Source organism: Cervus elaphus, chromosome 23 (genome assembly GCF_910594005.1).
Source record: "Cervus elaphus chromosome 23, mCerEla1.1, whole genome shotgun sequence".
Taxonomy (NCBI): domain Eukaryota; kingdom Metazoa; phylum Chordata; class Mammalia; order Artiodactyla; family Cervidae; genus Cervus; species Cervus elaphus.
Window position 1 is genome coordinate 76,170,731 of NC_057837.1, and position 12,225 is coordinate 76,182,955.

Here is a 12,225-nt window from a genome sequence, read left to right on the forward strand (position 1 = left end):
TATGTCACATTTTCCTAAAATCATCTGTGTTCTATGCTTCACTTTATTGACAAAGTGACACAGAAGACTACTTTAGAGATACTATTTCTGAAATTAGACAAGTAAAAGTGAAAGTGTAGTCGCTCAGTCGTGTCTGACTCTTTGTGACCCCATGGACTACAGTCCACCAGGCTCCTCTGTCCATGGAATGCTCTAGGCAAGAATACTGGAGTGGATTCCCATTTCCTTCTCCAAGGAATCTTCCCGACCCAGGGATCGAACCTGGGTCTCCTTCATTGTGGGCAGGCTCTTTACCGACTGAACCACAAGGGAAGCCCGAAATTAGACAAGTAGGGGGAAATGAGGCCAGGAGAATAAGACAGGCTTGCTTAAGGCAGGATCATCTATAAGTTAAAAGGCTGGACCCAAGGTCAAGAGCCTGCACCTCAGTCTTCTACTCTGTAAAATGGGGATAGCAACAGCCCTCTCTTCCAGTGTTGGAATAATGTGTAACACGTGCTCAGTAATTGCCAGTAACTCTTACTCTGGGTCACTTTATTTCCTACTGCACCCAGCAACACTGATCAAAATAAGGGCCATTCTCAAATTACAGATTTTTCAGGGTCAAAAGAGCCTCAAAGACCCTTAGTTCCTATTTCCCTAGGCATTTACCAGAAGGCATCTAGAAATCACTTCTGGTCTGGCTGCCAAACTGCTTGCTTAATGCTCTCCTCACAAGGGCCCACATGAGAAATTTTCTTTCTAGCTGGATGTCAAGAACTCTGTCTCCCAGAAGAATTGCCCAGCTTCTTCCTTTTTTGACAAATGAATGCTAAGTAACGTATGTGTCTTGCTCTTTTTACCTTGGCTGCCAGGAAGCTCAAAGCCTGAACAGACAGATGCTTAAACATGTCCACTGTATAAACACTTCAGGTTAGCATATTTGGTGAAAGGAGCCAAGTGACTGATTTCTGGCCAGTGAGATGGAAAAGGAAGTCCCTCCGGGGCTTCTGGGAAATGTTTTCCTCCACAAGGGAGGAGAACTGGGTCCCATCTTCTCCTGATTTGTGTCAGATGATACCTGGAGCTGAGCCATCATGGAACCACGGAGGGTCACAAGAAACCAAATCAGAGCTCTGGCATCATGAAGGTGAAACGAGATTCCTTAGAGGAAACACCCTAACTGACACAATTTTCAGTTGCAGGAACAGAAACCAAGCTAAGCATTTTAAGCAGAAAAAAATGAGGGCCTTACTCAATTCTTGGAGGGGCTAGAGCAGCCTGCAATCACAGCTGCCAGAAAGCCAAGAACACTGCAGAGCTAGCCCTCCAGAGGAGCCAGTGCCCCCGCCCTAACTGGGGAAAGGGACAACCAGACCCCCACCTGCGCAAGCTGAGTATGCACGCTCAGTCACTTCAGTCGCGTCTGACTCTTCGCCCAGACTGTACAGCCCCCCAGGCTTCTCCGTCCCTGGGAGTTTCCAGTTAAGAACACTGGAGTGGGTTACCATGTCCTCCTCCAGGGGATCGTCCCAACCCAGGGATCGAACCCACACCTCCTACATTGCAGGTGGATTCTTTACTGTCAAGCCAATGGGAAAGCCGGCCCAAGCTGGTACTCTCAGGAAATGCTGCCCAAGCTGCTGTTGCCAGGCTTCAGGTGATGCAGCCTTAACTATCAGCTACAAAGCCACCCTGTCCTGCCAGACACACACCACCGACAGCGCAACAGAGCCCTTCCCTTGACACCCAGCCGCTGGAACCTGGGCCCTCTGCAAATGCGATCACAGAGAGCCAACACAACCATGACTGTGCTTTGCTGCAAGAGCAGAAGGGTGAGCTCTGTCCCAACCCCGCCTTCCAAATCTCACGCAGCTGGATCTGATCTTGCCTGATCCCATCCCATCTCAGGGAGTCTGAGAAATGCAGTTATTTGTTCTCCAGCCTCAGCTGGGCAGGAAGGAGAGTGGGCACAAGATAAACACTAATGCACAACCACCCACCTCCTTCCTGAACACAGGCCTCTCCCCTCTGCAGTCACACCCTCGACCTCCCAGCGATACCGTCTCATTTAGGAGTCCCCAACCCAGGGACAGTGTTCCAGGAGGCCCAAGTGGTTAAGACTCTGCCTGCTAATGCAGGAAACACAAGAGGGGTGGGTTCAGTCCCTGGGTTGGGAAGGTTCCCTGGAGGAGGCAATGGCAACCCACTCCAGTATCCTTGACTGAAAAGTTCCACGAACAGAGGAACCTGGCAGGCTGCAGTCCATGGGGTCACGAAGAGTCAGATCCGACTGAGCGACAGAACACACACAGACACAACACGGGGAGATGAAGTGGAAATCCCAAACGAAGCAAGTGCCAGAAAATCCAAACAGTCCAAGGCAGACGATTCAGAGAAAAATCTACGTCCGAGAGTCCTTCCCCTTTAGTCTCACTCTCCCATTCCAGCTGTACTTACTCAGACATTAACTTTTTTATTTATTCAGATTTTCCCATTTCCTTCTACAGATTTTCAGGAAAGCTCTAATAATTTAAGGGAGCCACAGAGGAGATCAAGAATCCCACCCCCTGATAATCATGGCCACAGTAACATCCATGTGCTTGTACTAAGTCGCTTTCTGTTGTGTCTGACTCTCGGTAAGCCCCTGGACCACAGCCCACAGGGCTCCTCTGCCCACAGGACACTCTAGGCAAGAATACTGGAATGGGTTGCCATGCCCTCCTCCAGGGCATCGTCCCCACCCAGAGATCGAACCCGCGTCGCCTGCATCTTTTGCATTGCAGGCAGATTCTTCCCCACTGAGCCACCAAGGAAGCCCAGTAACAGCCATACCTCCCATTCATTGAGTACCTACTATGTACTATGTACATGAACGAAAGCAGGGTTCAGAGAAGTTAAGACATTTGCCTAAAGCCACCGTAAAAGAGTGCTAAAGCCAGAACTCTGTCCTGGAGTGAACCCTCACACACGACCCTTGACCTTGGCATTCAAAGGACACCAGGCGGGTCAGGAAGGAGAGTGAGGGAGAGTGACTGGGGGTGGGGTGGGGAGAAAAACTAAAGGCTCCAAAGGCTGATGCCGTGCAAAATGCGGCCCCAGGGTTACCAATTTTTTAAGAGAAACTTGAAATCCATACTTTTATGTGGACCTCACTGAAAAATAATTAAACTTTTTTTTTTGCAAGCAGCATGTAGGCCAAACAAAATATGCCGCAGGCCAAAGCTGGTGCCCAGACGGCAGTGTGAACCCACAGCTGCGCACTCCCCCAGCCCGGGTCTGTCTCCAGCCCAGAAGGTTGCTCCTGCCCCAGACACACCTCCCAGCCTTCGATGTGTGACTGCAGCTGCTCCAGGGCCTCCAGCTTCTCCATCTGCCGCTTGGTCTCATTGATGTTGGAGCAGACGGTCTTCATGGCCTGCAGGGCGCTCTGGACCGCGGGGTGGTCGGGGTGCTTGCCAGGGGTCCTCTTGGCCAGTTCCTAGGTTAGAGGAGAGGGCAGGGGTGAGCGACCTGAACCCAGAGGGCACCAAACAGCCTCCAGGTCACCCAGGTCTGAGCCAAGTCCCAACTCTGCTCTGAACAAACTGGGACCTGGAGCTGGGGAACCTCATTCATTCATTCACACATTCAGTAAACGTCCCCTCAGCAGCTCCTCCAAAACAGACAGCGTTCTGGGGGATACATTTGTTAATAAACTAGAAAAATTCTTCACCTGGTGGATATTGCATGCGTGCATACTCAGTCGCTCAGTAGTGTCAGACTCGGGGACCCTGTGGACTGCAGCCCACCAGGCTCCTCTGCCCACGGGATTCTCCAGACAAGAATACCAGAGTGGGTTGCCAAGCCCTCCTCTGGGGATCTTCCTGACCCAGGGCTCAAACCCCTGTCTCCTACATCCCCTGCACTGCAGGAGGAGTCTTTACCCACTGAGTCACCTGGGAAGCCCCTGGTGGATATTACATTCTAATAAAGAAGATGGGCTTAAAAAAAATCAAGTATATAACTTAAGATTAGACAAATATTATGAAGACACATCAGAACAAGGGGCTACAAGGTCTTGGGCAAGGTGGTGGTCTTTCAAAAAAGGAGGGCAGGGAAGGTTCCCTCTGAGGGGGCTGACATCTGAACAGAGAGTGCAGACAAAGCCAAGGAGGGACTCCTGCAAAAATCTGGGGCAAGAGCATGGCTGGCAGCAGGGACAGCAAATGCAAAGGGGCAGAGTGGGAGCGCGTGGGGAGCGAAAGGGAAACATCCCGGAGGCAGTGTGGCTGGAGGAGAGAAAACGAGAGAGAGAGGAGAAAGAGGGCGAGTCAGAGGCAGAGTCTGGTAGATCACAGAGGCAGTCACAGACACTGCCCCTCCCCGGCCCCCAGCTTTCTCATCTGTAAAATGGGTATAAAGAACACCTTGGGGACTTCCCTGGCGGTCGAGCAGTTGAGCCCTCCAGGGCAGAGGGTACAGGTTCAATCCTTGGTTGGGGAGCTAAGATTCCTGGCCAAACCAGAACATAAACAACAGAAGTAATATTGTAACAATTTCAATAAAGTGTTTAAAAATGGTGCACTGTCAAAAAAAAGAAAGAAGAAGAAGAACCGCTGGCCTTCATGGGACATGGAGAAAAGATATAAAGAGCCCAATCAGGAGCCTGGATCTCCCAGCCCCGCCCCACCATTTCTCACTCTCCTCTCCCATCTTACCACAGCACAGGCTGGGACATTCCAGAGGACAGGTGAGTCTTAATCCAAGAGTTTCAGCCCCGTAGGAAGTGTGATAAGGAACCGAGACGCAGAGACTAGCCAGGCCTCGAGATATCAGAGGAGATTTTCAGGCTGCACCACCTAACCGACAGGACCGGGCTGGCACAGATAATTTTCTCTAATCAGCTGGCCTCAGTGTGCCCAAATGTTTCAGTATCTCTCCATCTCTCTACTCTCTCAAAAATGACAGATATGACGCTCCAGCCAGTTGGTTCCCAGCACAGCCACAGGTGGGCTCCAGGGCTGCTTCCGCCCCTGGGCAGCTGGGTGACCTTGGCCCAGATGCCCTCCACGCTGGGCTGCAGGTTTATCATCTGAAAACCAGTGATGGGACTTCCCTGTGGTCCAGGGGTTAAGACTCCGTGCTCCCAATGCTGGGGGCCCAGGTTTGAGCCCCTCAGGAAACTAGATCCCACATGCCTCAGCTAAGAGTTTGCAAGCTGCAACTAAAGATCTCATCTGCTGCAACAAAGATCAAAGATACCACATGCCACAACTAAGGCCCGACACAGCTAAATAAATAAATTTTAAGAAAAGAAAAGAAAACCAGTGATGAGAAGGAAGATGGTGACGATGGCTGCAAGCAGCAGTCAATGCCTACTGAGCCTCTACCCTGTGCCTGTAGGTTCTGTTATTATCCCGTTTAACAGATGAGGAGACGGAGGCTCAGCGGGAAGGACCAAGGCCTCTGAGAAGTAAGAGGCGGAACCTGGATCTGGACCTGGCCGTCTGGTTCTGCTCATGGTCATCTGTTGGTTCTGCTCATGGTCATCTGTTGTTGTTGTTCAGTGGCTCAGTCATGACCGACTGTTCGCGACCCCATGGACCGCAACAAGCCAGCCCCCTGTCCTTCACTATCTCCTGGAGTTTGCTCAAACTCATGTTCATTGAGTCTATCGTGAGCGGGTGAGTGAGTGAAGTCGCTCAGTCGTGTCTGACTCTTTGCAACCTCATGGACTGTCAGTCCATGGAATCCTCCAGGCCAGAATACTGGAGTGGGTGGCCTTTCCTTTCTCCAGGGGATCTTCCAAAGCCAGGGATCAAACCAAGGTCTCCTGCATTGCAGGTAGATTCTTTACCAGCTGAGCCACCGGGGAAGCCCAAGAATACTGCAGTGGGTACCCTATCTCTTCTCCAGGGAATCTTCCCGACCCAGGGATTGAACCCAGGTCTCCTGCATTGCAGACAGGTTCTTTACCAGCTGAGCCAGCAGGGAAGCCCCTGGTGAGGGGTAAATCAGACACCGTGGGGAAAGCCACCCGGCTAGGAAAGGACAGCCTCGGTGAGCACTGAGTCTCCTCTGGCCAGGTTCAGGCCTGTCGCCGCAGAACAGGACGCGTGAGCTGAGCCTTCGAGCAGCAAAGGGCCGGCCGGGTGTCGGGTGCGTTCAGAGCGTACCCTGCGGAGCACCAGTTTCAAACACGGCCCTCCTCTAGCCACTTTTATCTCTTCTCTGCCAGAACAGAAGCATATCCTAACGGTGCTGAGGTCCAGATGTTCTGTAACCTCAGACCCTAGGGGTTTTCTGAGCGCCTGCCTTGGGCCAGGGACAGGCCAGCGGGGAAGCAAAAGGGGGAGATGGAGCCCTCTCTCTGGAGGCAAGTGAGCTGGGAAAGGTGCTCCAGGGAAGAGGGGGACGGGAGGGGAGGGGGGAGGGGAGGGGCGGGGAGGGGCGGGGAGGGGGAGGGGCGGGGAGGGGAGGGGCCCAGACAACAGCCCCAAGTGGTGAAAGGGCCCGTGATAAATCAGAGAAGGGGAAGGACAGTGTGGGCCGGAAAGGCATCAAGGAGGAAGTGAGGCAGAGGCAGGCCGGTCACTGAGTATCGAGCTCTTTGCATTGGGTTGGCCAAAATGTTTGTTCAGGTTTTAATAGCATGCAGGAAAACCCGAACAAACTTTCTGGCCAACCCTACACAAGGGACGTATTTCCATTGGTTCCCAAACTCAACAGAGACTGAGCCCAAGACAGCCCTCCAGGAGCTCACAAGAAAGGGAGAACAGTCCACAAGTGGCACGTTAACCACTGACAGTAATAACAAGAGCTAACACTCGGGGAGGGCGTACATTCTTGTCAGGCTCCTGGAACCCTCACACCAGCCCCGTGAGATGGTTCCTGCTTTTACCCTCATTTGACACATGTGAGGACTGAAGCCCAGAGAGGTCAAGCCATCTGCCTGAGGTCACAGAGCAGATTGGAGCCTAACCAGTCTGGCTCTGGGGTCAATGCTCTGAACCGCTATACTGTTTTATAACTTTTCTGAGAGTTAAACAGGAACACTTTCCTCTCTAATAAATATATGTTATATGATGGATAAGTGATAAGTGAAAAATGAGGACAGACAGTGAGGGAGGTGCAAAGGCCTGTCTCTGAGGAGCTGGGCCTCCAGATGGAGACCTGAGCGAAGTGTGGGCATGGGCCATGCAAAAACGTGACGGAATGAGAGGAGCGCAAGCAAAGGCCCTGAGGCAGCAAGAAACAGCAAGGAGGCCAGAGAGGCTGCAGCAGAGTGAGAAAGAAAACATGTGTGATGAGGTTGGAGGTACGCGCTAAACACATCAGGGAAGGCTGGGGTGTGCTCTTCAGGTTCATCCCAAGAGCCTCGGGAAGCAATGGGCGGAGGGGGGCGGGTACGAGCTGAGGCCTAACAACATCCCATTTATTTAGCCTTAACAGAATCCATCTGACTGCCAAGTGGAAGATGCACTGGCAAGAACATAAAATGAATGTAAAAGCCAGAAGACTGGCTAGCGGCTACTGGTCCAGGCGAGAGATGCTCAAGACACGAACCAGGAAACCCGGGTCCTCCTCTGATGGGTTCCCTGAGGGGCTGCCAACACCCAGTAGCTAGTAAAAATGAGAGAAAGGTTAGTTCCCTTTTCTGTCTGTCTGTCCTGACCGAGATCAGTGCTGGGTATAGAGAACTGAAACTCACTCAGCCTTCTGACCAGGCTCCTCACTGGACCAAAACTGAAGGAAAAGTGTTAGTTTTGCTTTCTTGGCTCACAAGGGAGTGTGGGCTCCACTCTGCCCAGCTACAAACTCAAGGCCTGTTCCTGCCCCTGGGCCTTTGCACACACTTTGCCCTTTACTTGCATTCTATCTCCAAACTGTAAGAAGTGGTGCTGCACTGGCATACGGACAGGTATATAGATCAATGGAAAAGAACTGAGAGTCCGGAAATAAATCCTTACATTTCTGGTCAGTAAATTTTTAACAGCGTTAAGACAATTAAATGGGGAAAGAACAGTCTTTTCAACAAATGCTAGTGGGAAACTGGGTATCCACATACAAAAAAAAATAAAGTTGGACTCCTTCTCACACTGTATATAAAAATTAACTCCAAGTGGATCATAGACCTAAAAGTAAGAGCTGAAACTATAAAACAGTTAGAAGAAAACATAGGTGTAAATCTTTGTGACCTTGGGGTAGGCAAAGCATTCTTAGATATGACACCAGATGTATAGGCAACTAAAAGAAATTAGATTAACCGGACTTAAGCAAAATTTAAAACATTGTGCTTCAAAGACTATAAAGAAAGAGAAAAGACAATCTACAGAATGTGTAAATTATTAATACACATTGAACAAGGGACTCGTTTACAGTGTATACAAAAAACTTTTACAACTTAATAAAAAGACAAATAGCTCAATTCTTTTTTTAAAAAAGCAAAAGGTTTAAATAGACATTTCTCAAAGACAATACACCAATGGCCAATAAACTCATGAAAAGATGCTCAGTATCATTAGTCATTACAGAAATCCAAAACAAAACCACAGTGAGATAACACTTCACACCCCCTAGAATGGCTATAATCAAAATGACAATAACTAGTGTTGGTGAGGATGGAGAGAAATTAAAATCCTCATACACTGCAAGAAGAACTCTAAAATGGTGCAGCAGCTTTGGAAAAGAGTTTGGCAATTCCCTAAAGACAACTGGACCTGGCCATACCTCAAACCATGTATCCACATATGTTTCAGTTATGTGAGACTTTTTTTTTTTTTTTGGCCACATCATGCAGCTTATAGAATCTCAGGTCCCAGACCAGAGATCAAACCCGGCCCTGGCAGTGAAAGTGTAGAGCCCCCTTTTTTTCTTTTTTTTTTTAAATTAGGTCTGCTTGAGCTAGTTTTTCCATCCCTTGTATTTGAAAGAGTCCCTACTGCTTCACAATCCCAGAGAGACTGCAAGGATCTGGAATCCCAAAGATGTCCCAGTCAATCCCAGACAAGCATAAAGTGTGGGTATCTTCAAAATTAATGGAAGCTTGAGCTGCACTAACAAAGGTCTTATATGCAAAAGGAGGGAGGTGAGAAGGCTCCTGCCCAATTCAGAATTTAACACACTGTCTTAGTAAGCTACAACAGAGCCAAGTTCAAAATAGACAGACTACGGTGTTGAAAACCCTGACATCCACATCCAAGGTGGAACAGCTTTATGAACATACAGGGCTTGCTTGGCCCAGAGAAGAGTATTTCTGGAAGGAACCCCAAAGCTGCCTGTTAAGCATCTTGGGCAGGAGGAGCTGGGGGAGGGTCTCCCAGGGGGCCTTAGTGATAAAGAACCCACCTGCCGATGCAGGAGACCTAAGAGACACAGGCTTAATCCCTGGGTCAGGAAGATCCCCTGAAGGAGGGCATGGCAACCCACTCCAGTAGTCTTGCTTGGAGAATCCCAGGGACAGAGGAACCTGGCGAGCTACGGTCCATGGGGTCACACAGAGTCAGACATGACTGAAGGGACTTGGCACACACACACACACGTGTGTGTTGGGAAAACTACATGACCAAGAAGAAACCCTCTGCATCTGTAAGACCTCAGAGGGTCCAAGTAGACTGAGTGTGCATATCTATAAAATGGGATCACAATCAGATCCGAAGGTTGTGGCCAAGATCAAACGGAATGATGAATGCAAAAGTGTTGGTGGTCGGAAAGGACACGATATTTATCATGGTTATTTCCATACTAATAATAGCTCTTACATTTATTATTATTCCTATGTAGTAATAATAACAGTGAAACTTGTAGTCATAAGAGTAATCATAATAGCTAGCACTTGAGTATTTACTAAGTATGCCAAGCACTGTTCTAAACTTCAATTTCTTAAGTCATTTCATCCTCAAATCATCCCAATGAGGTGTGTTGGTCGCTCAGTCATGTCCGACTCTTTTGCGATCCCATGGACAGTAGCCTGCCAGTCTCCTCTGTCCATGGAATTCTCAGGCAAAAATACTGGAGTGGGTTGCCATTCTCTTCTCCAGAGGATCTTCCCAACCCAAGGATGGAACCCAGGTCTCCCGCATCAAAGGCAGATTCTTTACTGTCTGAGCCACCAGGCAAGCCCTTGAGATACCACGTTTATCTTCAGGCTACAGGGAAAGAGACTCAGGGACAGAGCGGCGAGGTCTCTTGTTCAAGGTCACCGAGCCAGAAGGCAGGACCCGGTGGACACCCAACCCCATCCACGGGCCCCTCCAGAAACAGTACCAGTCAGGAATGAACACTTCCAAAAGCAGGCTCTTAGAACAAACACGCAATGTCTGAGCAGAGTCAGGCCCTGGGGACTGCTTAGAAAAACTGGGGGCAGAGAAGGGAGGGGGGTGTGCCCCGGGCACCCAGCAAAGCAGCAGCGGAAGCCCCTCCAGGCGCAGGCTGGGTGACCTCTCCCCAGCATCCGTCCAGCCAGCCCTGTGTGGTTTCAGAAGCGGGGCCTGAGGTGAGGGCTTCCTGGAAGAGAGGATGTCAGAGCAGAGGAGTCGCCACTTCCGCCGGGGGCCCCGTCACCCCCTCCTCCCCCCCTCCCCCCCCCCCCCCCCCCGTCACCTTTACCAAAAGGACACCTGCTTGTGTCCACCCTGGCTGGCCACGTCGTGTCCCCAGAGGCGTGGGCTCGGGGCCTCCAACTCCAGGCCAAACCGGGGCATCAAGGAAACGAGACTGCAGCCGACTCCTCCTTTCTGGCCCAGCCTGGCTCAAGATTCAGAACACGGGGCAAAGGGGCGAGGAGGAGGCAGGGAGAAGACAGGCCCCCGCTTTCCCATCCTCTCCCTCGTCATGGAGTCCAAGCGAGGCCACTCCAGGCCTGCTCCCAGGGCGTGTTCAAGAACCTTCCATCTCCCAGCCACAGCTCCCAGCTCAAGGAGAGCATGGCAAAGCGGGGATTCCCCGGTGGTTAGGACTCTGCACTTTCACTGCTGAGGCCGCGAGTTTGATCCCTGGGGGACCTGAGCCCACCCAACGAGCCTGGGGTCTGGGACTTTACACGACACAGACACACTCTCTTCTCCCTCGTGGCCACGCTAATCAGAGGCAGGTCTGAGGCTGCTGGAGGCCAGTGCAGCAACCATGAGACGAGAAACTCCCGGGAACAAGGCGGATACAGAGGAAAACCGAGCCAGGAGACGGGAAGAGCCTGACCATCACTGGAGCCCCTGGATACAGCCATGAGAAGACAGATCCATAAAATCATGGTGTGAAAATAGCTGGATCTGTCACTGGAAGAAGGGGCAATATCCACTACTCACTGTGACGTGGGCTTGATGGAGGCTCCAGAGGAGACATGAGAGGTGAAAGGCATGCTGTCTCCTCTACAAAGAGAAGACGGCAGCCTGGAGGTTGGGACGGTCACCAATGGGGGCTGGATCCCATGGAGCACCCCCACTTTCTGTGGATACTTCAGCTGGCTCCAGGAAGGGCAGATCTTGCACCCAACTGTGGCTATGTCCACAGACCTCCACCTGAGGCACCCCCATCGAAAGCTCAGCAAGCCAAGCTCTGATCTCTTTTATTAAGATTTTTCCTGTATTTCAGTTCTGGGTCCTTGCATGCCCTATCTAGGGCGACAGCAGGATGCAGATGAAGGGGCAGTGACAAGACCCACCACCCTTTGCAAGAAAAAGAAAACAAGAAACAAAAAAACATGTGGAAGTCCAAGAAAACCCAGAACTGAAAAAGCTGTCTGGCATAAAACAACAAAAGCTCCATGTGCGGCAACTGTATGAATTATATTTCATGCCAATGTGTTTCCGATCTTAACAGTTTCAGCCCCTGCTACATGTTTGTAAACTGTAGCCCCTTGGATGAATTAATGGGAGAAAAGAAATAATGTAGAAGAGTCTTTTAAACTCCTTCCTTCCACTTGGGGAAACAGCAGAGAAGACAACAGGAAAAGGGCTCAGGTCTGGGAGTTCCCATTCTGGCTTTGACCAGGACATGCCATGTGACCTTGGGCAGGTCGCCTCCCCTTTCTGAGCCTTGGTCTCCTGGCTGCGCAGGGCAGGACTGTATCAGAGCCTGGGTCACCATCCTGGCCCAGCAGGCCAAATGCTACTGCCAGGCTCTCTCAGCAAAGCTTCCCTGGTGGCTCAGTTGGTAAAGAATCTGCTTGCAATGCAGGAGACCCAGGTTCGATCCCTGGGTCAGGAAGATCTCCTGGAGAAGGGAATGGCAACCCACTCTAGTATTCTTGCCTGGAGAACCCCACGG

At 50.8% G+C, this 12,225-nt stretch overlaps 1 protein-coding gene across 1 annotated transcript in view; it reads right to left on the minus strand.

The window, feature by feature from the left end:
- The window catches only part of PREX1 (phosphatidylinositol-3,4,5-trisphosphate dependent Rac exchange factor 1), a 176,392-nt gene that overhangs the window by 64,234 nt on the left and 99,933 nt on the right, over positions 1 to 12,225 (minus strand). Inside the window, exon 6 of the mRNA XM_043884896.1 lies at positions 3,299 to 3,460. Coding sequence (XP_043740831.1) covers positions 3,299 to 3,460 — 162 coding nt within the window. The remainder of the gene's footprint in view (positions 1 to 3,298; positions 3,461 to 12,225) is intronic.